General features: G+C 62.7%; 1 protein-coding gene and 1 long non-coding RNA gene across 3 annotated transcripts; one reads left to right on the top strand and one right to left on the bottom strand.

Annotated features, from left to right (window-relative positions):
• Positions 1-1,112: 1,112 nt before the first annotated feature.
• SLC19A1 (solute carrier family 19 member 1) lies at positions 1,113-27,903 on the top strand. Of its 2 annotated transcripts, none has more exons than XM_039879766.1 (6): positions 1,113-1,237; positions 12,900-13,124; positions 17,010-17,754; positions 17,837-18,029; positions 20,155-20,296; positions 26,871-27,903. In XM_039879766.1, the coding sequence occupies exons 2-6, from the start codon at positions 12,948-12,950 to the stop codon at positions 27,129-27,131; spliced, it is 1,518 nt and encodes a 505-aa protein (XP_039735700.1). In that variant the 5' UTR covers positions 1,113-1,237; positions 12,900-12,947; the 3' UTR covers positions 27,132-27,903. The 2 variants fall into 2 exon arrangements, with proteins under 2 accessions (XP_039735700.1, XP_039735699.1); XM_039879765.1 differs by lacking the exon at positions 1,113-1,237 and adding an exon at positions 1,431-1,586.
• Positions 14,390-15,628, bottom strand: LOC120616393 (uncharacterized). The gene is made up of 3 exons (XR_005656592.1): positions 15,483-15,628; positions 14,982-15,101; positions 14,390-14,483 (listed from the first exon to the last, which is right to left on the bottom strand). It is a non-coding gene; the product is annotated as an uncharacterized LOC120616393 (long non-coding RNA).

Here is a 27,903-nt window from a genome sequence, read left to right as displayed (position 1 = left end):
TGGGCCATGGGCTGCGGGCCGTGGGTGCGGGGTGCTGGGTTCCGGGGGCCAAGCTCCTTTATGCCTGTGTTTGGGGTGGCGAGCAGGCACAGAGGACGCCTCTGAGGTTGAGGCCAGGCTCCCCGTTCTCCCCTTCCTGGCAGAGAAAAGGGGAGGGCAATGCAGGCATTTGAGGGCTCCCTACAACTCAAGCCTGAGAGTCGCAGCCTGGCACCTCCAATCTCCCTGGTCATGCCCCACGTACAGACAGCCTGGAAGGTGGAGCTTTGTCTGGTGACCCCGACGCCAGTGCCCCTCACATGTGATGGGCCTCGCTTGCACCAGGACAGGCCCAGGCTAGAGGGGCGGGCTGGCCAGGAGGGAGGGGACATTGGCAGGGAGACAGCGGGTGACCCATTGTTCCCTTCCTGGGGTTGGGTCCTACCAGGGGGCCACCAGCTCCCCCCCCCCACAGGCTTCCCTTTCTGCTCCGTCCAGTCTCCCCCTCGTTCTTTTGTCTTTGTGCCCCTCCCCCACCTGCTTTGTGTCTCTCCCAGTGGGTGAAGCCTGGGTCCTGCCCCCAGTGCCCAGGGTACAGTGACCATGGCGGCCCCTCGGGAGGCTCCCTCTGCGCTGTCTTCGCTGCACTGCCTTGCAGCGGCCCGCCGGCCTGGGGCCTGCTCCTCACGGCTCTCCCTGCTGGGAGCGGGGTGGGCCGCCTCGGCCCGTGCCCACTCCCTCCGTCTCCTCCCCTTCCTCAGCTGGTTGTTGGCTCAGCGCAGGCATGAGGCGGAACCGGGGAGCGCTGAGGCACCGGTGGGGCCGTCCCTGGGCGCATGCGGGGTGGGGGGGCTTTGCCGTCTTGTGATTGCCAGGAGCCGGCGTCCGTGCCCGGTTGGAGCGCCAGATCAAATGTGGGTCAGGGTGAACCGCACAGGCTGCTGCTGCGTGGGGGCAAGAAGGACTCCGTCAAATCCCAACAGTCTTGTCCTGCTTGGTGCAGTGACCATTGTCCCTGGGTTGGGCCCGCGGGCAAGCCAGGAATGGTACGTTTCAAAAACGTGAGTCTAAAAGAAAAAGCACATGAACTTCTTGCTCAGTCAGGCAAGCAGGCGGGGCAGGGCCGCGGCGGGGGTCAGGGGGCCGGCGCTCGTCCAAGGGGCGGTCACAGCTGGGGTGGGGGCGGGGCGTGCCTCTCTCGAGATCGGTCGCTGGCGGTTCCAGGACGTCCGTGAGCTGTGACCAGGGCACCGCGTGGGTAGGCGCGAGTGGGCGCGGGAGGGTCTCCGGGAGGGCGGTCCGGCGGAGGCTGCAGCTGGCCCCCAATGCGGCGCGCAGGCCTGCGCCACGAGGGGACCGCGTGAGCCGGGACAGTGATAGCGGCGGTCCAGTGGGGACTGCGTCCCGAGACGAGGACCGCGCGCGTGCGCAGCAGCCACAGCGCGGAGCGCGGACGGGGGCGCGCGCACCACGGGGCGTGGCCGGCGGCCGCGGCCCCGCTCACTTCCCGGCAGCGCCCGCGGCGGCGGGGCATTTTGGGCGCTGTGGTCCGTGCGCCCAGGTGTGCACCCGGCGGAGCCGGGTCCCGGGTTCCATCGCCCACCCAGGTAACCGACCTGCGCGGCCCGGGGCTGCGGGTGTCCAGGGGAGCCCGGAGTGAATTAGGGGAGCGCGCGTCCCGGGTCCCGGGGAGGGACGCACAGGGAGGCGGGAGGGGGCCTGGTGGCGCCCTGGGCGCACGGTGACGCGGACCGGCTCCCGCCCGCGACGGCGCGGGCCCCACGTGCAGCCCCCGCCTCCGGCCCTGCCCACGCGGGGGCTGCGTCCCGCCAGTGCCGTGGCCCCCGCTGCTCGCCTCCTGCGCGGCGGCGTCGCTGAAGGAGGCGCGCAGAGGCGGACGGCGTAAGCAGGATTCGTAGCGGAGTGACGGCCGGGCTGAGCCGAAGGGGGCGTCCCGGGACTGCCGGACCCTAAGCCTATATGGGCCTGGAGGCGAGCTTTTTTGGTGCGAATATTTCCGGAGGGTACGTCGGCGGGGAAGGGCGGAGAGCAGGTGGCGCTGCCAACCCGGACTGCAGGTCTGGTTCCCACGCTGCGGGGGCGCGTGGGGTAGGGATGGGGCCCTCCTGCACCTAACACCCCAGCCTTTTTGTTTTAAGGACTAGGGGCGGCGACTCGGTCTTCTGGAGCTGCTTCCTGCCGAGTCAGGGCGGCGGGGTCTGTTGGAAAGGGCTTCGGGAGTGGACACGGCCTGGAGTCTGGTGGGTTCCGCTGGCCGCAGGGCTTGGTAGTTAGGCGCCGAGTGAAGCAGCGTGACTTCTGCTGCGGACTGGCGGGTGAACGCGAAAACGGCCCGGGAGGAGGGAGGAAATGCGGTGCAGTGTGCGGGGCCGAAGGCCGACAGGACAGAAACGGAGGCCAGAGGCGCGCGAAGGGGAAGAGCCAGGTGGTTGCCCAGCCGGCTTTGAGCCAGGTGTCCCGCTCTTTTCTCGTTCGCTTTAGCTTTTCAGCTGCTGCTCTTACGAGTCCTGATTGGTTAACGGAAAAACAACATTCCTCTTCTCGAGAGAGGCAGAGAGAGGCACAGACCTTTGTCAGCCGTCACTAGACCTAGCCCTCGTCTGTTTTGTAAGGAATGGAACTATGCTGCTTGCAGTCTCATCTAGGCTTCTTGCAGATCATTGGACAATGCTTCGAAACAGGATAGAGCGGTGGCCAGTCCCCCTATGCCTAGTCCGGTAGTGACCCCCCGTGTAGCCAACAGTGGGGTGACCCGAGCGGCCCTTTCGTGTCTTATAGAGCGTGTGATGGGAATTGGCGAGGACTGGTTGTTGGGGGCTGTGTCTGCATTTGGACAGACACGGACTGGAGCGCCAGTCCAGGGCGTGGGAAGGCAGAGGTGAGCGCTCGTTCCGCATAGAAAGAAGACCCCGCGGGCAGGTCCCCCAGCGGGAGCGTGTGGAGGGCAAGCGAGTAGAGGTTGGGTTGTCCCTGCGCCCGCGCCCTCTCTGAGGCTCGGAGCTCCGGGCCCGAAGAGGTGCAGCTATAGCAGCTCCAATCTGGGGACCGATGAGGGGGGCCCAGCTGGGGAACTGCAGAGACAGTCGCCATCCAAGGAAGAGAAGGGGGTACGGAAGAGCTGGAAGACGTCGCGGTCCCCATCTCCGGTCGCAGTCCCCAACGGTCCGACCCTGTCACTACCCTGTTCCTATAGGGTAATCTGCGAGGCGGGCGGGTTGTGGGAGAGGCCGGGAGCCTCTGGAGGGCCCTGGTATCTAGCCGTTGAGTCCAGTGTCCGTTGGGCAGTTGCAGTGTGACTGTCCGATGGCGTGCACCAGAGGGTAGGTGTCCCGCAGATGTGCTGTTCCCGGTTCCTGTACAGTAAAGGGGGGCCTTGGGAAGCAGGGGCTGTGAAGGGTTGCGGGCCCTATTGCTGGTGTGGAGAGATGTGCTACCTTTGCAAGGGGTTGGGTACAGGCGTGGAAGAGACTAGAAGCTTGATTAGCCTGTACTGTGCAGTAACTTCGAAGCCCTTTTCTTTTCGATACGAAAGCGTCGTTTGTACGTGGTGCCATGTGGCGAGGGGACTGGGGAGGGCCAAGGAAGCTGAGGGAGAGAGGGAGAGGCAGAGCCAGCAGTCCTGGCTCACGTAGGGCCGGACTCGTTAAGGAGAGAATGGGTGACGTTGGGAGAACGCTCCGGACGAGTGGCAGCGAGAAAGTCGACAGGGAAGCAGAAGAGGAGGCAGGGGACCGAGGGGCGTGTGAGTAGCAGGACCAGCAGTGTGGGAGTGGGAGGTGGTCTCGGTCTCCGTGATGACGCCGCTCGCCCCACGGGCCTACGAGGCGAGCGATGCTGGTCCGTGAGAAATCCAAGTGGCCCTGTCAGAGGGAGTCCCGTAAAAAGTTAAAATCTCGAGACGACGAGGACGGGAGACCGTGCTAAGGCTGCGAGAGTCTGTGGGGTGCTGGGGGTGTCTGTTCTGGAGGAAGGGGAGAGCCTGGTCGTGGACAGAAGGGTCGGGGGCAGTAAGGTTTACTCATTTGTCCTCTTCTTCAGAAAGGCGGATTAGCCAAAGCTTCGTAGGTCCGATGGGATAGCTGTGGTGTTTTGGGGTGTCCAGCCACACGTCCTTGGTGAACTACTGGAGATTCGTTTTAGCCTGGAAGGACAGAACCAGGTTGGGGGTCTCCTCAGCAGCAGGTGGGGTGGTTAACAGTGCCCAGCAAGGGCCTTGCCATCCAGGTTTAAGGCCATCTGAATGGCGATGCCGAGGCAGGACCCAGTCACCAGGGGTGGTGGGAGGGCTCCTGTGAACGGCTGGACGGGGGTCTCGTGGTACTTGTCCGACTAGGTGTGGCCTGGGCGTGTGATCCCCGAGGGGGACGTGTGGTTGGGGAATGTTCTGGAAGCAGAGGCCTCCCGCACATGAGTTCAGTGGGGCCGAGGGAGGAGGGGGCCCTGGGGAGTCTGAGGGCGCAGGGGGGCGGGGGCGAGAGTGAAATCCGGGGTTCCTTAACGTCTGGACTCAGCTTAGTTAGCCGGGTTTTTATTAAAGAGTCACCTTTTTCAGCTTTCCAGAGGACCAAGGTCGGTAAGGAGTGTGCTGGTGCCCCTGAGTACCTGAGGCTGACGCCCTGTGTCGACATACGAAGGCTGGGCCTTCACCCTACCGTAAAGAGGGGGGGATCCCAAGCGAGGACTCATGTCTGTTAGCAGTGCCAGGGTCGCCTCAGAAGACTTCTCGGAGGGGACGGGGAAAGCCTCAGCCGGTTGAGACCTGGCTAGAGGGTTAGTAAGTATCTGTTTTCCCGGTGGGGGGCATGGGCATAAAGGCAATCCGCCCACCCTGCGCAGAACGCTGCCCCCAGCCTGATGGGTGGGACAGGAAGGAAGCCGTGGAGACCCTCGGGGAGGCCCTCGGGGGAGACTGTGGGGCAGTAACATCTCCAAGGAGAGTGTTCAAGTTATTGCAGGCAAGGCGGGTTTGAGGAGGCGTAAAAGCGGCTTGAATGCTGTGTGTAAGGAGTTCTGCATGTCTTGCGGGCGCTTTGAGCTTGGCCCCGTGGTGAACTGTCCCTTGCTGCATCTTCAGCCCAGGGTCTTGCTCCTCCGCTCCAAGCCTGGGGCGAGAACGCGTCTCCCAGGGAGAGGGCTGTGGCAGGACCTGAGGGACAGCTGGAGGCGGGCGGAGGCGGTGGTGGCCCGCGGCCCTGTGGGCCTCTGCATCTGCCTGATTATTGCCCCGAGTGCTGGGTCGTTGCCTGCCCGGGGCCCCGTCCACGGCCTCGTGCTGCCGCCTTCCCAAGGCGAGCGGCCGGCGGGGTGCGAGGGCTGAGGGGGCACGGGCGGCGGGAGACCCCCCAGACGGGCGCGTGAGGGAGAGTGTGGAGCCACGTCGGAATCTGCAGCCACTGCGGGTGGCACCCTGGCCAGGGCTCTTAGCTCTGCCTTTGGACAGGCAGCCCCCGTGTTGTCGCCGCCAGCCCCCGGAAGACACACGGACCACCAGAAATCAGTGAGTTATAGGAAACATGCTCTTTATTCAGCCAGCTGGGTCTGCCAGGGGTACGCAGACCCCAAATTAAGCAGCCCCGAAATGTAGAGGTGCAGGGTTTTTAAGCCCTAAATCCCATTTCTCATTCTGTCTTAAACACAAAGGTCTGTTTTTCTCCTATTCACTACCTGTCAACCCACAGGTCGGTTGTGCAGGGCGGGGTACGAAGCAGAAAGCTTATTGTTAGACTGTCATGTTCCCATGGGTGACGGCCTATGTTCCCATGGGCGATAGCCAAGTGGTGATTTTCCAGCCAGCACACCTGCGGGAAGGGACCGGATCCCAGGACCTGGGAGCGAGACCGCCGCCTAGCCCGCCACCCTCTTCCCGCCCGGGAGAAAGGGCCGCCGTCGATAAATCCGGCGTGTGAGGCGCTGGGCAGAGGGGTCCTCCCCGTTCGGGATAATGGGGCGCCCTAGGCTGAGGCTCTCCACACGGGGTCGTGCAGCCTCCTCGTTGGGGACGGATGGGTAGAGGTGGCGGGATCGAGGGGCGGACATTCGGCTAGCGTCAATCCAGACTGCGGGAAAAGCTCGTGTTCCAGAGGGAGGGCGATTTGGGGTAGCTTTGTGCGTTATGAGCTTGGAGATGTTCTGTGAAGAGTACGCCGTAACGGGGTGTCCGAGTGTGAGTTTCCGGTGTCAGGAGTTGGACGCACGGCCGCTGCGGGGCTCCTGGGCAGGCTGGCCCACCCCCGGCCGTGGGCTCTAGTTGTTTGATAAACTGGTGACTACCGAGTGTCAGCACCCTGGACGTGTCCCACAAGCCCACGTGCTATCCCTTCCTTTGCTGTGGTGTGAAGTGTAAAAGGTTTGGAGGGGTGGGGGAGGGCCCGCCCTAACCTCCAGGAGTAGGGGCTGATGTTAATGGTGGGATCTAGTGGTTCAGTCAAAGGACCTTTGGAGGAGGCCGGGTATGAAGGGCCTAGAACGCTGAAGTTAGGGACCCAGATGCGCTAAAGTTAGGGACCCAGATGCGGAGAAATCCCGCCAAACCCAGGAGAGGTAGGAGCTCTTGATCTCAGGTGGGAGGTGAGGTGGGCGATGAGGTCTTTTCTGTCTGAAGCGATGGTGCGATGCCAGGTAGTACAGAGACCTAGGTCCGTGACTCGACAGGAGGAAGGGCGGGCCTCCTGGGGAGAGGCTCGATACCCGGTTTCAGCCAAATGATTCGGGAGACTAGCCGTGTGGCCACAGAGGGAGAGTAAGACGGGCCGCAGAGGAGGGCTCATCCACGCCCTGGAGAAGAGCACTGTGGTGGACATCTCGTTTAGCTAGGTCTGAGGCTAACCCTTGTCTGAAGAGGTGGGGACTGTCCCGGGAACCCTGGTCAGGGACGGTCCAGGCAAGTCGTTGGGACTGATGGACGGCAGGACCTGTCCAGGTTAGAGCAGAGACCTGGGGAGTCTGGGTGGAGAAGCACCCTTTAGGTCAATCACAGTGAAGTGGGCGGCGTCTGGGGGAATGGCGGACAGCGGGTGTCGGGTCGGGTCCCGCCGGGCGGTGGGAGGACCGCCTGGCTTGTGATGCAGACGTCCGGGACTGGGCCAGCCGAGCCTTCGGCTTCTTGGCAGGCAGGATCGGGGTGTCAAATGGGGAGCGCGTGGGTCGCAGGAGGTTTGGGATTGAAGGGGTCGTGTTATGGGCTGGAGGCCCCGTCTGCTTTCCAGGGACAAGGGGTGTTGGGGTCGACGAGGCACGCTGAAGGGTCTTTAGTTTTTCGTGACGGGAGCGTGGGTTTGCACTATGGATGGGGCGGAGGTACCCCAGACCTGGGTGTGACCAGAGAAGTGTGGGGGGGGAATTTATCTGGTTCCAGTTTAGTGAGGAGGAGGAGAGATGGGTCTAAATTAGCGGTGGGAGAAGCCTAAGGGAGGCTCTGAGTTTTGATAAAATGTTTCTACCAAGAGGTGGGGGGACTTAGGAGGGACTAGGAACCCGACTGAAAAGTGTTCTCAGTAAGAGACAATTAAGGAGGGCGTGGTTAGAGGCGTGGCCATGAGACCATCAGCCCCCAGGTGGAGACTCGGGAGGGGCAGGTAGGGCCTGCAAGTCCAAATAGGGCAGAGTACGTGGCCCCGCATCAATAAGAAAGGAGACTGGCTTACCCGCCACTGGTGGAGTTACCCTGGGCTCCGAGGGAGTGACAGGCGGGGGCCACGGGGCCCAGGCACCCTCAGTCTTCAGGGGCTGGCCTCGAAGGTTGGGCAGGCTGAGGTCCAATCGTTCCGACTTTTCGGAAGGAAGAGATGTGACCTACCCCTCAAGGGACGGGTAGTCAACTTTCCAGTGACCTTTCTTGCCACACTTCAAGCAGGGGCCCGGAGGGCCTTGAGGGTTCTGCCCTTAGGGCTGTGCTTGACCCCTGGGAGCCCTGGGCAGCTGCCACCAGCATCTGGCATTTAGCCTGATCCCTTTGAAGTCGTTCATTTTTTGTTTCCTTATCTCTGTTACTGAAATCTTTAGAGGCCGCACTCGAGGGGCCCCTCTGTGGGGTTCGAAGTTCATCTTCCAGGCTCTGTAATTTGCATCCGATGTCGGGGGCTGACTGAGAAATGAAATGAGTGTGTAGGAAGAGGGGGCTTCAGCTGGGAAAGGGTCTGGTGTAGTGTACTTCTGGGGGCTTTTCCTAGGGGGTTTGCGTCTGGACCTTGGCTGATCTCTAAGATGTTCATAGTTAACTGCTTTGTGTGCCGCTTTTCGAAGAAGCCCTGCGATGAGGCAGGTCACAGTGGGATTTCAGTGTTGGTGGGCTGGGGCAGCTGACAGCTCGTTGGGATCCTGTCTGGGGACAGCCACTGCCCCCGCCGGCTGTTGATCATCTTGCTGGTGGAGGGTATCAGCCTGATGCTGAGCCGAGGATGGCGTCATCACCGAATACACGGGGGTCTGAAACATGGGACTTGGGGCGGGCTTTTCCGGTGGGACTATTTTGGGGGGGCAAGTTGGCGGAGCGGGCAGTGAGTGTGTAGCACGGCGGGCCTGGGCTGCAGGCCCAGCTCCCACACGACGATGAGGGAGGAGTCCCAGCCCTCCTGGACTGGACATGGCTGGAGCTGTGCTCGGGCCGAAGCTTGTCCTTGGGAGCAGCTCTTGGCACCGAGCGCTGGAGGTCATCTTGGAACCCGGGCCGGGCACCCGCAGCCTGTCCGGAGTGGGCCGTCCAACCCCTGTGCGAGAGCACCATTCCCCAGGGTCCTGATGCCCCCACCCCCCGCCCGCCTGAAACACTGGTCCCGGAGCGAGCTGGCCTGCCTGGCCTCACAATGCAGGTTGGACTCGGAGCTCAGACCCGGAAGGTGGCAGGAAGATGCTGCTGTCCAGGCCACCCAGGGTGCCGTGGTTCGTGGGCAGCTGCCTGCGGGGCCCCCTGGAAAGGACAGGCCAAGAGTCCTCTGTCCTCGGGGAGACTGCAGGGCCCCTTGTGGCCCAGACTGCGTCTGCAGAACCAGGACTCTGGCCCCGCGGAGCGGCCGCCCTCTGCAGCCTGGGAGCCCAGCGGCCAGGCCCCAGGGCCCCCAGGGGGCGCGTCCCCTTGCTGCCTCGGCCGGACTGCGTTCTGCACCCTCTTGCACTGGTATTACTAATCGCTATCTTAAAGAGGGGGCCTTGGTGGATCCGATAACCCCAAATGTTAGTTCTCCGTGCTAGGCAAAGATGACCGGCACCCCTGTGGTGTTTAAAGTTACGAGTTGGTGTGGGCAGCAGTGGCGGCCGAGGGTTTAATTTTGCCCCACGGACCGCAGCTGTCATGTGATCTGGGGGGAGGGTACAGAGGTTTTTTCTTTTTTACTAGCAGGTGTTTTTAAGACGTAAGGACCCTCCCTGGTTAACCTGTGAGAGCGGAAGCTGGTTTAAAAGTCACAACGAGACAGGCGGCTGCTTTTGTTTCGATCTCGAGTCTCCAGCCTTCCTGGTGCTGGGAGGGCTGAACGTGGGGGCGGCCGGTGCCCACACTCCCTGCAGGCCTAGGGGGACCGGGGGAGCCCTCTGAAGGCAGGCACTGCCCTCGGGGGGGCAGCCCATGAGCTTCCCGCTGGCCGGCCGGGGTTGCATGGCGCCGAGCTGGGTCAGGACACGTGGCGTCCAGGCCAGGCTTGCTGCCCACTGGCCCTGAGCTCGGGCACCTCACGTGCCTCCTGTGCCCCTTTCTGTGCTGCGAGCATGTGACAGTGGCCGTCCAGCTCACGTTCCTGGCGCGTGAGGTGGGGCGGGGGTGCTGTATGTTTACAGGCGCAGTCCGCTCTGCGGATGGAGGACTTTGAGTCTCAGCGGGACACCTGACCGACCGCCCGGCCGGGCTGGGGATCGTGCCCACTTGGGCTGCGTAATCCGCCAGCATGAGGCTTCGGGCAGACGGCCCCGCCCGGCTGGCCCCGGGCTCCGGTGTCTGGGCTGCTCTGTCTCTGTGCCTCGGTCCCCACGTAGGGCCCTCCCTCCTGGGGGCCGAGTGCCAGGGCTGGGGCCAGGTGACAGGGCCGGGGCCGGGGCTGTGTCTCTGGCTGGGGGTCTGCTCCGTAAACGCGCTCCTGCCCTGCGAAGCGCCATGTTCTCCCATAGTGGCCGGCGTTGAGGACGCCTTCGGCCCTTCCCCTGGGTGGCAGCCCCCTCCTCCGGGACGCCTCCGGCCCTGCCCCTCACGCTGTGCAGTGACCTGTCGCCCAGCCCGCAGCCATTTCAGGGTTTTAGAGAGTGTGCCACAGAGCCTGCACGGTGTGGGGCGTGCCGTGGACACAGGGGACACAGGCCGCGGGCCCCGGGGCGTCTTTTATGAGAGATGGGGTCGCTTGCCGCCCGCAGTGGGGGCCCAGGCCCGCGGGCCGGCTTCCATTACACAGCTCACAGGGAAGGCGGGGGCTGTGGCATTTATGTGGCCCGGCCAGCTGGGGCCCACGCTGGGCAGTGTCCCAGGTTACAGGGGCTGAGCTGGAGGGACTGCCGGCTGGAGTCGGCCCTGAGGGTGGGCTGGGAGGGAAGGGGCAGAGCTTGTAAGACTGAAGTGGCAGCTTCGGGTGACTCCAGGAGAGCCCTTGAGTCCCCGTCCCCCTACCCTGCACCCCAGGTGTCTGCAGATACTCCCATTCCGTGAGCCCCACCATGCTCGGGGGCTCCCTAGCTGTCCCCTGGGGTGGCTCCTTGCATGTCCATCCCCCTGGGGAGTGAGGCTGGTGCTGCCGTGTGACCCCGGAGGCCTTGGGCGCACCTGAGCAGTGGTTGGGGGTGGGGTGCTGGCAGCCCGGACGCAGACATCCTGGACCAGACCAGCCGGCAGTGCTGAGGCAGTGCCCCCAGGCTTGCCGGGGCTTGCCCGGTCACCCGCAGGCGTGCCTGTGTGCCTCGTTAGGTACAGAGTCCTGGGCCACGCCCCAGACCAGACGGCCGCCCAGGGCAGGCCTGGGGCCTTCTGAGCCTGGCCCGAAAGCACAGCCTGAGGGTTTCTGAAGATGCAGTGGCAGGATAGAGACGTGAGAGCTCGCGTGCAGGCGCTGGTGCCTAAGCCTCGGCCAGCGGTGAGGGCTGTGCCCATCACTTCTGCAACAGGAGGGCCAAGGACACGGGGCTGCAGGGGACCTGGGGGTCAGGGAGGCTGGTGGCCTTGCTTCTGGAGACCTGGGGGTCGGGGAGGCTGGGGTCCCCGCTCTGGGGGACCCAGGGGTCGGGGAGGCTGAGGGCCCTGCTCCGGGTCACCTGGCCTCCTTTAGCTCTTGGCTATTTGCCACCACCGGGTGCTCGGCTGGGTGGGTGTGCGGTTGCTCTGGCATCTGGGGTGTGAAAGTGAACTGGGGTGCCCTGGGGCTGGAATGGGGTGTCAGGAACTGCGCTGAGGCGTGGTGGCTCTGCGTGTGCGGCCCCGAGGCCTGGGGCCGCCTGCTCCCGTGGACAGGGCTGGCGCCCTCCCCGCTGCCTGCTCGAGGGCCGGACAGCAGCCGGGGGCCCGTGTGCGGCTGCTTCATTCGGAACGGTGGGGGCTGTCCCAGGGCCCTGCACCCCGCCCCCCGCGCCCCTGTTGCTCCAACTACCCTCCTCTTTAAAATCCTCCGGCATTTCTGCCACTGTCCCCGCCCTGCCCTTCCTGTGGCCCCACAGACAGACCCACAGACCTGGCCTCTCGAGGGTTTCACTGTTACCCCCCCACTGTCCCCGAGTCACGGAAATGCACACGGAATGGGGGGCTCATGGGACCACAGCCCCCTTTGCTGAGGCCCTGGGCCGTCCAGGGACTTTCAGAGGCCTGGGGCGGGGTCTCATCTGCCCTTGGTGGCCCCTGGCAGGAGGTCTGCTGTCACGGGGCTTTTCCGAGCATCGTCCCAGGAGGGGCCGGAGCACTTGCTGTTGCATGGTCTATGAGCAGTGTGCTGGCCGCGCACGGAACCGACTGCAGGACTCGGTGGCTTCTCCAGAGCACACGAGCTGCTGGTCCCACAGCTCCCGATGGCCTTGTGCCGCGGCTTGTGGCTCACAGGGCTCCCTCCCCAAACCCGGACCCTGCAGTCACCCTCCCAGAGCAGGCCCCGTGGCATGGGGCACGGCGCCGTCCAGCCGCCTTCAGCCAGCGCCTCGCGCCCCATCTGCCAGCGCAGCACAATGCACCCGGCCGCTCTTAAGGCAGGTCACCCTGACTCACCTGAGGAGTGGTGTGTCAGTGCCTTAACCGAAAACCGAAGACCGCGCAGAGATGAATGATAAAAATAAACAGTATTCTGATAAGTGGACGTGACTTGCTGCATCTCCGTCAGAGAGGCAGTTGCTGGGTTTGGGGAAGGTGCTGTCACAGCTGCACCAGACGGAGGCTTCTGGGCGAGGCCGACTTCCCTGGCTCAAGGTCTGGGCCTCTGTCACCCGGTCACACCCCTCATGGCCTATTGCCCTCCCCTCTCCCCTTCTGTGGGCTCCACCCGCAGTCCCCGTCTGTCTGCCCCCAGGCTTGTGCATGGAGTCCCCCCAGAGGCCAAGTGGACGTCCAGAGCTGGCTGTCCCCAAGACCTCTCCTGGGGCAGGGCACGTGCCCAGCCTAGCAGCCACGGCCACCTGCTGTGAGCCTGGTGTGCCCAGGAGACTGGGTTTTAACTTGCATTCAGTTTTAGGTAGTATTTCAGGGTCTCCACAGGCTGGTGGCCACCACGGGACCACACAGCCCCAGAGACTCCTGGAGGCGGTGACTGGCCAGTCTGGATGGGCCTGGCATCCAGATTGTTACGAGCCCCAGGCCGTGGGGCCTGCGGGCCTCTCCCGCTGTCTCCACTTGGGTGTGCAGACCTGAGTGCTTGTCGGAGGGGCGCGGCCCTTCAGCCAGGTCTGGGGTGGAGGGGAGGTCTCTGCAGGCTGCCAGCTGAGCTGTGCTGACTCCTGGTTCTCTCTTCCAGGGGCAGCATCACCTACAGTCCCCCCAGGGCTGCAGGGGCCTGGGCAGCATGGTGCCGTCTGGCCAGGTGGTGGAGAAGCCGGCGAGCCCGGAGCCGGAGCCGCGGTCCTGGCGGTGCCTGGTGTTCTTCCTCTGCTTCTACGGCTTCTTGGTGCAGATGCGGCCCGGCGAGAGCTTCATCACACCTTACCTCCTGGGCCCCAGCAAGAACTTCACGCAGAAGCAGGCACGTGGCACGGCGTGGGCCAGGGCCGGGCGGGCAAGCGGGCGGCAGCAGGGGCCGTACAGGTCAGGCAGCTCTGTGGTGTCAGGGGCCCTGCCCTGCCCCCCGTCCCTCAGGGGGCACTGAGGGGCTTGACTAGTCCAGGTAAAGAGTAGCCCTGGCCACAGGGGCCCAAGTCTGAGCACCTGCTTCCAGCCACTCAGTAGCCTTTGGCCTAAAGAGAGGGCTGGAGCGGACCTGGCAGGCTGGCCGGCCGCAGCCCCAGGGGGTGCTTCTCCATCAGGTAAACAGGGCAGCTCACGCTGCTGGGGATGAAGTACACAGTCCTGTCGTCAGAGCTCATCCGCCTGGAGACCCTCGGCGCCCAGGCTGGCTGCCCCTCCAGCGTGGCCCACGGCCTCCTCGCCCGCATTGTCACGGGCCCTGCTGGGTCCCACCATGCCCCTGCTCTTTGGGAAGGCCCTGCCTCTCCTTGGCCCGGAGCTCGGCTCCTACCCCTGCAGACCCACGAACTGTTAAGTCAGATGGAGCAGCCACGCAAATGAGGCCTGTCCCCCAAAGTAGCATCTTGGAAAGATGGAGATGCCCACGTGACTGGCCCATGGGCTCCGAGCCCTGTGTGTGTTCGCGTCTGACCCCATGGCCAGCGCTGACCGCCGGAGCTGGCCACTTCTCGGGAGAGGCCAGGGAACCGGGCTGGGGCCCGCGCGGTTGTCTCCTGTGCCCCAGGCCCTCCCGGGCTCCTCCGAGTGGCCAGTCCTCCACGTCCCTCGCTCACTGGTCAGCCCAGGGACCCCTCGTTTGGAAGGCTGCTCGGACCGTAAGGAGGGTGCTCGTGGGCATGGGCACGAGAGGGGACCTCACGAGGACGGCAGTAAGGAAACCATGGTGAGGGGCCGTCGGGCCCGGAGCCTGCCCCCTGCCCTGCCAGGGCGCTCGTTAGCTGGCAAACAGCAGGTTCCAGAAATTAAGGCCTCCACCGAGCTCGGCCACCACGAGTGGGAGGATAGAGGCTTGCGTCTGGGACGTGCCCGTGAGCGGGCTCTGCAGGCCTCACTGAGGACCTTAGGGGACTGAACCAGAGCCCACCGTCCACCTCTGCTCCAGCTGTCCGCCCGCGGGAAGGCTGCTGCGAGCGTGGTGTCGTGGGCACAGCCGGCACCGCCTGTTCCCTCCACGCGGGGCCGGGCGCCCCTCCCCCTCCCCCTCCCCCTGCTGACGCCACTCACCTGGCAGCTGCCGGGTTGGCGGTTCCGTGACGTCTGCTGCCGTGGTTCCTGGCCTTGGGGGGTCCCCGCACTTGACCGTGGGTCGCTTGCTCCCTGCTGGCGGCCAGTGCTGTCCTGCTCACGTGCCCCGTCCCTGACGTAGGGCCAGTTCAAGGTGAGGGCTCTTCCTCACATGAGCTGCCTAGGTCAAGTCCTGCAGCCCCCACCCCTGCGGGAGCCCCGTCCCGACCTTGGCCGACACCAACCCTCTCTGGCGTCCCCTCCATGGGGTCCCTGTTCGGCCCCCGCCCTTCAGTCAGGGACTCAGTGCCTGTCCAGGGCAGATGCATGTCGGCTCTTGACCCATTCTCCTCTTGGATTTCAGGTCACCTGTGGCCTGGCCCTGCCCTGCTCCCTCATCCCACTGGTCCTCAGAACCCACCATCCCCCATCCGAGTCCCTGTCCTTGCTGCTGGGCCCTGGCCCCACCCCCAGCTTGTCCTGGCTGCCTGGGGCCCTGGCCAAGCCTCTCCCCTTCTGAGACGCTGCTGCCTGAAGCCCCTGGACTCGGATCTGGCCATACCTCCCACGCTCAGCCAGCGAGCCCGCGCCCGCCTCCGGCCATCCCAACACTCAGGTGCTGGGGACACACCTGGGAGGTTGAGCTCCTGCTGGTGCCTGGTCACTGGGCAGACACCACCTGCCCCAGGGATTTCGTGGGCACTCCCTCCCCCGGCACCTTCCAGTGTGACATGGTCAGCGGCCTGTTTGCCTGCCAAGCCCAGGGAAAGCAGAGGGAGGGGCTCAGAGCCGGGTGGGGAGGAGGCTGGAGGGTGCAAGTGCATTCTGGTGACCCCACTGTCCCACATGCCCTCTGCCGGAGAGGTGGGGAGTGGGGCCGAGAGAGGAGACATCAGCTGGTCCTCAGCTCTGACCCCGCCCCACCCCTCAGGCAAACCCCCCTCCCGCCCTCCTGACCCCCACCATCACCCCATCCCCCCTCCCCGGCTGCACAAGCCCTCTGCCAGAGGTCTCATCATGAGGGGCTGTTTGATTTTCTTAGTTTTCAAAACACATGGTGGTCTGGACCCACGTAGCCAGCCTTGGCTCTGTGACCAAGCACAGGTTATTCAGCTCTACCCAGGGGACTCACCTGCACTAGGAATATCCTGGGGGCCTTTAGTGCTTGGGGTTGCAGGGACCGCAGCCTGTGGGATAAGCCTTGGCTCCTCAGGGCGCTGGGTTCAGGAAGCTGCGGGCAGGAGCTTTGGTCTGTGTCTCGCACCAGCCGGGGGAGGCTGGCCATCCAGCATGCGGTCCATTCTGGGGTCGACTTGAATGCACTGCTCCAGCTGGCTGGTCAACAGCACGTCTGGGTGGGCAGATGCCAGAGCTATAGAAACAGGGCGAATGGGCTGGACTGTGGGGGTCCGCCCAGCCTCCAGTGGCTGTGAGCGCTGGGCTGGCTGCGTCCCCACATGCTGATGGGGCTCGCCTCCGGCCCTCGGTTTCCATCTGTGAAGTGGGGCCCTGGAGCCTGCTGGCCTCGCGGGGCCAAGGGCCACTTGCACTGGTGCCAGCGGGCAGTCAGGCCTGAGTCGGGGTCAGCGCCCAGAGTCAGGTCGGTCCCGAGGGAGGCCGCAGCTTGTGAGTGCTCAGCAAGGCCCACGGCCCACGGCCCACGTGGTGCCCACCCCGGTGTGTCTGAGGCATGGCGGGGGCCCTGGGCAGGGTCAGGTGGGGCCCCCTGCTGAAAGCCACGGGCCGGGGCCTCAGTCATGCTCCACACCAGGCGCCTTTTGCACCCGGCCCAGGCAGGCCAGAGCCCGGGCTGGGCGGCCGGCAGGCGCTGCTGGCCCAGGACAGCCCTCCTGCCCTCCCCACAGCCAGGCCCCACCCGCTGTGCCTGGCTCTGCCTTTGCCTGGACAAGCGAACGCACCAAAGCCACGGGCAGCCCCACTGGCAAGGGCCACGGGTCCTGGCTCCCTGACTGCTGCTTGAGTTGTGTCCGGGGGCGGGGCTGGTGGGGCCCGGTCCTGAGCAGCCGGTGCCAGGGCCGGCTGTGGGGCTTCCCTGCCAGCGTTCCCTGCACCTGGGACCCAGCGGACTGGCCGCTGAGGGCCTCCTTTGGCAGAAGGCGTGCGGAGGGCCCCGGCACCCCGTCTGTGCCTTCTCCTCACTCTGCGCCCCCTGTTCCTTTCCTCGCGTGTTCTCCGCGACTCGCGTGAAGCCTGAGTCTCACTCTGCCTTTCCTCCCGGGACCGAGGCGGCCCGTGCTGTGTGAGCACGTGTTGATCCATGTGTTTTTCCTGTCAGATGTCAGGTGACATTGTGTTTCCGTCGTGTTAAACACAGGTGAGCCTCGGTGACTGCGGCTCGACACGTCACTGGCGACTGTGTCCATGCTAATTGCCAGCTTTCCTTAGGCAAACATGTCCTCACTGCTCCGGCCTGGCAGTTGGGGGTCCACTGCGTCAGCGTGCCGTGGGCAGCGCTGGGGTCGGGGTGGAGGCGGTTGGGGTTCGGGCAGGGCTTCTCTCTTCCCAGCACCCTGGACAGTCCTCATGGCTAGACGTTTTTAGAGGATGTCACCGCGGGGCACGGCGCCTGCAGCCCGGTCCTGGGCGGGGAGGGGCCGTGGTCTGGGCCGCCTGGGACACCAGCTGCTGCCATCCACAGGTCACCAACGAGATCTTGCCGGTGCTGTCCTACTCGTACCTGGCGGTGCTGGTGCCCATCTTCCTGCTGACCGACTACCTGCGCTACAAGCCGGTGCTGCTCCTGCAGGGCCTCAGCTACGTGTCGGTGTGGCTGCTGCTGCTGCTGGGCCGCTCCGTGGGGCACATGCAGCTCATGGAGGTCTTCTACAGCGTCACGATGGCGGCCCGCATCGCCTACTCCTCCTACGTCTTCTCGCTGGTGCGCCCCGCCCACTACCAGCGCGTGGCCGGCTACTCGCGGGCGGCGGTGCTGCTGGGGGTGTTCACCAGCTCGGTGCTGGGCCAGCTGCTGGTCACCGTGGGCCGGCTGTCCTTCACCACGCTCAACTACATCTCGCTGGCCTTCCTCGTCTTCAGCCTGCTCCTCACTTTCTTCCTGAAGCGCCCCAAGCGCAGCCTCTTCTTCAACCGCCGCGAGCCCCACGGTGACGGGTTCTCGCCCTCCGAGGTGGCCCAGATGCACCCGGGCCCCGGCGCGCCGCGGGCGGCCTGGCGGGACTGGGTCCTGGTGCGCATGCTCCGGGAGCTGGCGCACAGCCTGCGGCTGCCGCAGCTGCGCCTCTGGTCCCTCTGGTGGGTCTTCAACTCGGCGGGCTACTACCTGGTCGTCTACTACGTGCACATCCTGTGGAACGCGGTCAACCCCACCACCGACACCACCAAGGTCTACAACGGCGGGGCGGACGCCGCGTCCACCCTGCTCGGTACGCAGGGCCGGCCCCGCCTGCGGCCCCGCCTCCAGCCCCGCCCACCTGAGGGACGCCGTGACACGCCTTGTCTCCCCAGGTGCCATCGCCTCCTTTGCCGCAGGCTTTGTGAAGCTACGCTGGGCCCTGTGGGCGAAGCTGGTCATCGGGGTGGTGACGGCGGCGCAGGCGGGGCTGGTTTTCCTCATGTACAGCACAGACAGCATCTGGCTGTGCTACGCGGTCTTCATCCTCTTCCGCGGCTTCTACCAGTTCCTGGTGCCCATCGCCACGTGAGTCAGCCGTGTGGGGCGCGGGAGGCCCCGGCCCAGGTGACCCCCGGGGCCGGGCGCCGTGCCTGATGCGCAGCAGGTGGCTGGGGGCCGTGCGGCGCCCTCCTGCGCGGTGCGCACTGACGCCCGTCCGCGCCGCGTGCGTAAAGCCGCTCGGTCCGGACCCTTGGGGAGAAGGCTGTGTGCCGGGCAGTGCCGAGCGGGTTTGGGGCGGGAGGAGCAGGGAACCCTGCTGCCCTTAGCCAGGGGCCCGGCTGTCTCTTATCCAAGCACGGCCAGCCTACTGCCTGCAGTGACCTGGAGGCTCAGCCAGGAGCCCTCTCCATGCGCCGTACCCTCTGTGCCTCCTGCTGAGGCCACTTGGCTGTCCACAGGGGCCGGTCCTCACGAAGTCCTGCCTCCCAGCCCCCCTGCCCTGCTCCCCAGGCCAGAAGCACGGCTGCGGCCCTCAATGGGGCAGCCCCCAGCCTTTCTTGTCCTCTGCTCCTGCTGTGGGAACGGCAGCGGCAAGTGGCCAGCTCACCTGCCTGGGGCTCTCCCGATGCCCTCATGTCTCTCACAGCCCTGGGGACCCTCTTGTACCTGCTGGGGGACTCCCTGGGAGCTGCCTACTGGCCCTGTGCTTTCTAGAACCTTTCCTTGTCCATGTCCTACTTGCTCTTAAGAGTCTGTCTGCTCCTTTGAACTGACTTTCACAAAGCTGCACGCTCATACCACACGTTCTCAGCCCACTCAGCCATCCAGGAGCCGCCTCCCGCACCTAGTGGGTTTATCTGTCGCCGTCACCCTAGTCCTGTGGGCTGCCTCCAGCCCCATCCTTCCAGCCACACCTGTGCCAGGTCATCTGTGCCCACCTCGTCTTCAGCTCAGTGCCCTCAGCCTCCTGAGCTGGTGTAGCCTGACTCCCCTTAAGCGCCTGGCACCTACTTCCCTCCACCCTCAGCCACACTGGCCCTGGGCTTCCAGGCCTGGAGCAAACCCAGCGACCGTCCTTCCCGTTCTTGAGGGCCAAGCGCAGCCAGACGCTGGCCCACGCCCTGGCAGAATTCGCCCTTCTCTTAGCTGTGTGGCTCCGTGTCTAGAACGCAGGTGTCGCTGGCCCTCTTGGTGCCAAGCGACGTGCCATGTTGCTAATCCCCGGACGTGGCTAATCCCCAGCGGACGGGGATGCCGCGGCCACTGTTTTGCCCGGAGATCAGCATGCTCTCACCTGCATTTTTCTTTTCGAATTCTGATAGTGGCCTCAGGTTCCAGGTCCTAGCGAGGACCGGCCAGGTCAAAGGGCGTGCGCTTTAGCGAGGGGTGTTGGCAGGTGCGCGGGGCCTGCCGAGTGGCCCGCTGCCGCTGTGGTGGCGGAGGGCCCCCGAGGCCGGCTCCCATCTGGGCTGTGGCTGCTGCGGTTTCTTCTCACGTCTGCTGGACGTGGCGGGAGCCCTGGCCATTACCGCCGCCGCGGAGGAGCGGCGTGCGGTGGGAACTGGCGGGCGGGCCTGGCGCTCGCTGTGCCAGCACCGGCCGCCCGGCTGCGCGTCCCCAGGAGCCAGCCCGTCCTGCCGCCCGGCGCGCTCTGTGTCACGTGGTCGCTCGCCTCGGGGTTCGTGCGCTTGCAGCCTTCCTGGGTGTCCTCGCCCCCTCCTCTCCTCCAGCCGTCGCTCATCTCGAAAGGCGCTTTGGGGATCAGCCCTTCGGCCGCTCGTTTCCTCCAGGGGAGGACGCCGCGCGCACATCGCCGCCTCCGCGCTCGCTCGTTTTGTGGGTTTCTTTTTTCTACTGGATCGTTTAACGACGAAGGACTTTAACTCCAGAGTGTTCCTCCTGATGCCCTGCCCATCTGGGCGCGGTTTTCTGAGGGCCGCAGGGACCGGTCCCCTCTGTGCCAGGGCTCCTCTGGCACGTCCCCTGGGGCTGCGTCGTGCCCTGTCCGCATTTATTTTGCGAGTTGTCGCGGGAAGATGCGGGGGCATCCTGGGCACCAGGCCTGTCCTGCTGGTCTCACGTGGCCTTCGTGGACCTGGCCCATCATCAGGTCCATGGCCGTCCCCGCACCCCAACCAGGTGTCCCCTGGGCACCCGCGGCACCCGCTGTCCCTCCAGCCATGTGACCTTCTCCTGCTTTCCCCTTAAGTTTCCAGATTGCGTCTTCTCTCTCTAAAGAGCTCTGTGCCCTGGTCTTCGGGGTCAACACGTTCCTTGCCACCGTCCTGAAGACCGCCATCACCCTCGTGGTTTCCGACAAGCGGGGCCTGGGCCTCTCGGTGCACTCACAGGTGAGTCCCGTGTCGGGCGATTTCCAGGGAGGGCGGTGTCTGGACCAGGGCCTCCCGGTGCCCACCGGACCAGCAGCGTCACCCTCTGTGGGGCCCAGAGCACAGACCTACCGAGGGCGGGGGCCACGCACGGGGGGCCGGGCGTCTCCGGCCGGATACACTGGACCCACCGAGCACAGGAGAGGAAACGAGGCCCCGAGCAGGGACGGGAGGCTCAGCGGGCACGGTTCCGGGAGCCGTGATGGCCACCACCGTGCTGGCCGGCCCTGCTCCTTCGGGGCCCAGATCTGCGCAGGGTGTGCCCGACCCCAGTGGGAACCGTGTGGCCTCCACATGTGGCCAGGTCCCCTTTGGAGGAGGCCTCTGGCTCCAGGCCTTCCACGGATCTGGACTCAGCCGTCCACCTGGCCTGGGAGGGGCCCCGGTTGTCCCTGCTGGGCAGCGGGGCTTCCAAGGGGCCCGCGGCTGGGCGGGAAGGGCTTGCAACACCTCGCCCAGGGGCTGGGCCTCCCTCGCGTGTCCTGGCCCCAGCCCCTCCCATGTGGCGACGCCACATCGGGTGCGTTGAGAACACGCGTTGGTTTTCTCCGGCTGGTTTTATTTCTGAGTCAAAGCGTAACTCCAGAAGTTTAGGGACCTGACACGGGGTCCAGAACAGGCCTTCCAGCTCCCCTGTCCCTTCTCCTGTTGGGAGCTCCGTGTGTCCCTTTCACTCCATCCTGCGTGGTGACAGCGGGGACAGGTGTTCAGTCTCAGCGCGGGCAGAGCACAGCGGCCGGTGGCCAGGGGCTGGCCTGGGTGTGCTCGTTTCTCCGAGTAAGCTTTTCCTTTTCGGGCAACTGCTCACTCACATGCGGTGAGAGGACGTAGCGATCCACACCGCCCGTGCCCGGTTCCCCACGCGCGTCCTGCAGTTCTCCAGTGCAGTGTCGCTGCCAGGATGTTGACCTTATAAGGTCAAGAGACAGAAGGCTCCCTCCCCCCAGGGGCCCTCGGCCTGCCCCCTCGCAGCCGCGCTACCTGACTGCCACCCTGTCCCCTCCCCAGCTCCGGGCAGCCACGGTCTGCCCTCCGCCTCTCTAACCTTTCGTGTCTAGCGTGCCCCTTAGATGGGATGCCGCAGTACATAAACTTTGGGGCCTGGCTTTTTCTACCCAGCCTGGTTCCAGCGAGATCTGCCTGGGTCCTCGCGTGTGTCACCGGGTCACCTCTGCTCAGTGCTACGTGCTGTTCCATGTGGGCGGGCCGCAGCTGGCTTACACTCACCGCGGAGGTCCCTGGGGTGTGCCCAGTTCTCGGTGGTTACGAATAAACCTGCTGTAAAATTTGTTGATAGGTTTTGTGTGAATGTAGGTTTTCATATCTCTGGATAAATGTCCAAAAGTGTAGCTGCCGAGTCATGTGGCAGGTGCGTGCTTCTTAAGAAGCTGTCGACCTGTTTTTCGCAGCACTGTACCATTTTACGTTCCCTCCAGCCGCGGGTGAGAGACCCGGTGCCTCCAGGCCCTCGCCGGCTTCTGGTGGCGTTTTTTAGCCATTCTGATAGGTGTGTGGTGACGGCGCATTGTGGTTTTAATTTGCATTCCCCTGATGGAAGGTGATGTTTCTCTCCACGCGCTCATTTGCCATCTGTATATCCTCTTTGGTGAAATGTTTCTACACCGTTTTTTTAGTATGCCTTTTATTTCTGTTTCTGGCCTTGTGGCGCTGGCTAGAACTTTGTCTTCGGTCTTTTTCCTTCTGCCGTGGGCTTATTTTGCTCGTCTTCTTCCAGGCTCGAGATGGGAGCCGAGATTAACAGTGTCGCGTGTAGTGCTGTACACTTCCCCGTCAGCACTGCTTTAGCTGCATCCCGCAGATTTTGACATGTCGTATTTTCATTTTCATTCATTTCTTTGTATTTTTTGAAATCTCTGGAAGCTTTCTCTTTGACCATGACTTTTTCAAGGTGTGTTTCGTTTGCAAGCGTCTTGGTATTGTCCAGTGATCCTTGTTAGTGATTTCTATTCTGATTCTGTTTTGTGATTAGAGAACGCAGCCTTATGTTATAAATCGTTTTAAGTTTGCCGAGGTTTTCTATGGCCCAGGGTGTGGTCTGTCTGGTTAGATGTTCCACGGACACTTGTCGGGCGCGGTCATCTGTCAGTGCTGACTCGTTCCTGTCGCTCGTTTCTTCTCCGTTGTGGGTTTTCCGTCTGGTTCTGTTGTCGAGAGAGGGGTGTTGGCGTCTCCACTATAACTGTGGATTTGTCTGTTTCTTCTCTCAGTTCTCTCACATTTTGCTTCATCTTTACAGCTCTTTAGTTCGTTGCATACAAATTTGGAATCGCTGTGTGTCTTGGTAGGTTGAGCCTTTTATTAGCATGTAATGTCCTTCTCTGTCTCTGGTCATTTTATCTCCAAATTCTCCTTCACTTGACATTAATATGGCCACTCCTGCTTTCCTGTGATTAATGTTCAAATCATAGAGCCTTCACCATCTTTTTGCTTTAACTTGATTGTACTATTATATTTGAAGTGAGTTTCTCGTGGACAGCATATAGTCATATTATTTTTTTAATTAAAAATTTTTAAATTACTTTAATTACTTTCAAGTATACACTACATTGGTTAGACATCTGCATAGTTCATAAAACGATCCCAATCACTCCCTCCCTCCCCTGGCCCTTCACCCGGCCGACGTGCTAATGCCGACCGCATTCCCTGTGCCGTGCTCCCCGTCCCCATGACCACCCGTCAGCTACTAATTTGTGCCTCTTCAACCCTTCACCCCACTCTCTCAGCGCCCCCAACACCTTCTCTGTCCGTCACCAAAATGTCCACCATATTCGTGAGTCTGTTTTGATTAGTTTGTTCTTTTCGTTCCTTAGATTCCGCATATAAGTGAAATCATATAGTGTTTACCTTTCTCTGTCTGACTTAAATACCTTCTAGGTCCATCAAGGCAATATCTTTTTCCACCCTCTTCCTTTTAGTCTGTGTGTGTTTTAATCTGAAGTGAGTCTCTCGTGGGCAACATGTAGGGGTCTTTTTTTCGTATCCATTCAGCCACTCTCTCTTTTGGTTGGAGCACTTAATTCTTCTCCATTTGAGGTGCTTATTGATAGGACTGTAGTTGTTATTCTTTATTCCTGTTTTTGATACATGTTTTTTCTTCTTAAAGAAGTCTCTGCAGCATTTCCTGTAATACCGGCTTGGTGGCGATAAATTCCTTTAGCTTCTTTTTGTCTGGAAAGCTCTTTATCTGTCCTTTGACTCTAAATGATAGCTTTGCTAGATAAAGTATTCTTGGTCGTAGCTCCTGGGTCTTCATCACATCAAATATTTTGTGCCAGGCCCTTCTGTCCTGCATAGTTTCTTCTGAGAAATCAGCTCCAGTCTTATGGGGGCTCCTTGTAGGTAACTAACTGCTTTTCTCTTGCCGCTTTTAAGATTCTCTCTTTGGATTTAACCTTTGGCATTTTAATTATAATATGTCTTGGTGTGGAGCCTCTTTGGATTCCTGGTTTTTGGGATTCTGAGCTGCCTGGGGTTGTATGTCTCTTTCCTTCACCAGGTGAGGGAGGTTTTCCATCATAATTTCTTCAAATAGCTTTTCAGCGTCTTATTTTCCTTCCGGTATACCGATGAGATGGATGTTTTTACCTTGAATAGTGTCCCATAGGCTCCTTAAATTATTATCATAGTCTTGGCTTATTTTTTCTTGCCATTCTGATCGAGTGCCCTTGGCTTTCTCGTCCTCTATGTAGGTCACTCGATCCTTTATTCACTTTGCTTATTCTATTTAATACTCTTCTCATCTCAGATAACGTGATCTTTATTTCAGGCTGGTTCCCTTTTATGATTTCCGTTTCTGTTTTTATGTTCTCTGTCTCGTTGTTGAAGTTCTCACTGAATGTATCTCCACTTCCCCAAAGTTCATTGAGCATCTTTGTAGCCAGTGATTTGAACTCTGCATCTGTCAGATTGCTCGACTCCACTATTCCTGGATCTCTGCTCCGTTCTCTTATATGGTTTCTGCTTCTTTGTCTTCCCATTTGGGCTGCCTTTCTGTGTCTGTTTCTATGTACTAAGCAGAGCTCCCAGGTCTCCCGGTCTTATTAGTGTGGATTTGTGTAGTAGGCGTCCAGTGGCAGAGTCCTGAGAGGGGTTCAGCTGCAGGCCAAGTTTAGCCCCAGCCTGAGTCCCTCCGGGGCCACCTGTCAAGATTCAGCAAGCGATCCACAGATGCTGTGCTTATAGTTGCCTCAAAAGGCCACGCCAGAAACCGAAGCCAGCTGCCACCAGTGTGAGTCTAGGCGCTGCTCAGCAAGCAGCATCTGAGTCCTTGAGGACACACACCTGGATGTGGCTTGGGTGGGGCTGTGAGCTGGGAGGCGGGGTTTCAGGGGATCCTCTGGGCGGAGCGACCTGTTACCCAGTTTGATGACGTCTGGGGTATGGCGACACTGTGTCCCCTCACTGGTAGGGCGTGGGCTCAACAGGGAACAGTGGACACTGCCGATACTTCTGTACAGAGCGAGGCTCGCCTCGGCCCTCAGTCCGACAGTGTCCCCTGTAAGTCCCTGGTGCCCCCTGCACGCAGCCGAACTGGCGCTGGTGCTCAGAGCGAGCAGGTCCGTCACCGCGAAAGTCCGCTGGGGGCCGCGGCCCCTTTAAGAGGCGTCTGCAGCCACCGCTGCCTCCGTCCCACTGAGCCGCTGGGCACCGGGCAGCCCCGCGACCTCGGGTGCTTTCTCGGACTTCTCCCGAGGCGTGTGGCTCGTTCATCGCGATCCCAGGCGATCTCGCTGCTGCCCCTTGCTTCCGTCCAGCTTTGATGTGGTCGCCAGAGGGATGGACAGAGCCTCTGTGGCCTGCGCGGTTGTCTTCGCTCTCGAGTCGTGTCATCTGAATCTCCTCTGCCAAGCTCTGAGTTGGGGCGCTGCTCCGAGGCCGTGTGCGTCGTGTCGTCGCTGACGTCTCAGAGCGTCTGCGCGCCATTTCGCTCTTCGTTTTCCTTTCGTTTTCTGTTTTTTGTTTCTGTTGTATTTTTTGTGCCTTCTTGTAGGTTGGTTGCACGTTCTTCAGGGTCTGAGTTTGGTTTACCTGTTGTGCTTTTTCGGGCTTTCCGCGATGGCCTCGTGCGTCAGCGGTCCGAGTGAAGGGCGGAAGTCGCGCCGGCTCTGTCGCCGGCCCCACCGTGAGTCTTGCTCTGACCGCCGGGCGTTTGGGAGGCGCGGGAAAGCCTTGCGTTTGCCCGCGGTTTCGCTCAAGGCTCCTTCCCGGGGCCTAAGGTCCCCTCTTCGTCACGGCTTCTCAGCCAGGACCTCCGTTAGCCCCGACGTCAGGGCAGGTCCGCGCGTGACAGACTCTGCTCAGCTTTTTCCTCCGAGAATGTCGTGCTGTCCTTTGCGTTTCTGAAGGACGTTGTCGTTGGATGTCGGCTTCTGGGCGGACAGTGTTTTCAGCCTGAGAAAAAATGTGCTGCTCCCCTGGGGCCTTCGTGGTTTGTGATGCAAATTCTCTGTCGTTGTTTTTCTCCTAGGGTGTCTTTTTTTGTGTGTGTGTGTGGCTATTTTCAAGATTTTGTTTTTAACTTTCAGAAGTTTGAATATGGGGTGTCATGGGTGTTCTCGCTACATCCTGAGTGCAGGGCTGGGGCAGGATGTCGTGAAAGCTCAGGCTTTGTGCGGTCCCTGCCAGGTGAGCTGTCCAGCTCCCCCTGGGCCTCGAGCAGCACCACCCTGTGGGGCCTCACGCCTGGGTAAGGAGGGTGGCATCTGGCTGGAGCAGGGTGGTCTTGTCTGTCACTTCCTGTCCTTGGCTGTCCGTATCCTGGGTCTTTGGTGGAGAGAGCACTTTCGTTGGGCTTTCCTCCTGCATTTGTTGGCATTTCTGGGTTGCTGGCTTCTTTGGTTTCAAAACGCCTACAACAAAAAGGAAACAAAGCCCAGGACCTGTCACACGTCTCCGTGCTGTGCCGTGGGCTCCGGGTCCCTGGCTGGGCTGCCCCCGCTGTGGGGTGGCTTCGTACGTGTGCTCGGTGGACCCAGGGTTTCAGCCCCACCGGGGAAGGGTGGGGAGACACCCGGCGCCATCTTCCTGGGCGTGGAGTCCTGCACCGTCCCCTGCGGGCGTCCTAGGAGCGCCCAGGGTGCAGGTGCTGTAAGGGGCTCGGGGCGGCACTCGAGCCTGGTCTGGCCCATAGCCACCTGAGGGAACCCAGACGTCCTGTCCCCCTGGCGGGCCTGGGCACCAGGGGGGACCTTCCACAGGCCGAGCACGCGTCCCTTCGGCTGACCGCTGTGTAGCTCCACCGGCCGCCAGGCGGCCCCTGGCACAGGCCCGCTGCCCACACGGACGTCTGCGAGCACCGTGCACCCCGCGGTCGTGCGCCCCACGCCGTGCACGGGGCGCTGGGAGGCCGCGCGGGCAGCGGGCGAGCTGGGCGCTGTGTGCGGGGTGGCGCGAGCAGCCCGGCCGCTCTGGCCTCTGACCGCGGCGCCCACCGCAGCCTTGCAGGGCGCCCCGGCCTGAGCGGGAGCGGAGGGAGGGAGGGTCCACGCCCCGCTTTCCCGCCCCTCTGTTCCAGTTCCGCGTCTACTCGGCGTACTTCCTGGCGCTGTCCATCGCCTACTTCCTGGCGGCCGTGCTGGGCGGCCTGCAGCACCTGTGGCGAGGCCACCACCAGCCGCTGCCCCTGGCCCAGGAGCTGAGGAGCCCCTTGGAGGAGAAGGCCACCCAGGCGTGGGGTGCGCAGCCCGGAGCCCCGCCGACGGCCGCCGAGGACGGCGGGTGGACCACAGGGCCGGCCTCCCGGCCGCAGAGCCAGCAGCGCGAGGCCCAGGCCTGACCCGCCGGCTTCGCCCCCCGCTCCCGCACGTGTCAGGTGGCGTCTCAGGCTGTCCCCGCGCTGGCGCGCTGCCTGGCCTCTTGGAGTCAGCAGGCTGGGTGTCCAGCATCGTCTGAATTCCGTTGTTCGGATCATGGAGCCAGTGACCGGTGGGGCCTTCTGTGGACTGTCTCCTGTGACGCACACCTCAAGGGCTGCCTGCCTCAGCCAGGGTGCCTTGGCCTGTCCAGTGGCGGCCCTGAGCCTGTGCCCCTCAGGCCCCACGTCCGGACTGTGCCCACGGCCTGCTGGGGATGCTCTGGCAGCTGCTGGGCCGCTGTGGGTGAGGCTCTGTCCCCTGCCTACACGTGGCCGGTGGGAGTTCCATGCTCCCACTGGGCCTCCCTGCCTGCACTTCCTTTGGGAGCAGATCCCGCTTGTCCCTGGGGGCCAGTGAGGTGGCCCCAGGTGCCAGCCATAGGGACACCAGCCCCTGCAGAGTGTGGCCCTGTGGCTGGACTGGCGTTTCTGTGGTCCCGGTGCTCACGTTTTAAATGATGCTGCTTTTCCTTTTTTTTTTTTGGCTGATACATGAGAAACCTCAGGGCCTCTGGAGAAGCTGGTGTGGGGCCTCGTCCCCGCCTTCTGAAGTGGGTTAACCCTGACTTACCTCATGGGGGACGGAGGAATGCTCACAGGCCAGCCTGGAGGCCACACGTCCCAGGTCCCAGGAGCCAGCCACGCTGCTCTGCGAGGTGAGGGCCCGAACACATTAAACACCATGCAACCCGTG

The sequence above is a fragment of the Pteropus medius genome, unplaced genomic scaffold (assembly GCF_902729225.1).
Source record: "Pteropus medius unplaced genomic scaffold, Ma_sr-lr_union100, whole genome shotgun sequence".
Classification (NCBI taxonomy): Eukaryota; Metazoa; Chordata; class Mammalia; order Chiroptera; family Pteropodidae; genus Pteropus; species Pteropus medius.
Note: the sequence above shows the minus strand (reverse complement) of the source record. Positions and strands in the feature narration are given on the sequence as shown.

Excerpts from the sequence above, each read along its gene's own strand:
- SLC19A1 (XM_039879766.1), top strand. The coding sequence starts at position 12,948 with ATGGTGCCGTCTGGCCAGGTGGTGGAGAAGCCGGCGAGCCCGGAGCCG. Across the intron at positions 17,755-17,836 it reads CGCCGCGTCCACCCTGCTCG|GTGCCATCGCCTCCTTTGCC; the intron begins GTACGCAGGGCC and ends TTGTCTCCCCAG. Across the intron at positions 18,030-20,154 it reads TTCCTGGTGCCCATCGCCAC|TTTCCAGATTGCGTCTTCTC; the intron begins GTGAGTCAGCCG and ends TTTCCCCTTAAG.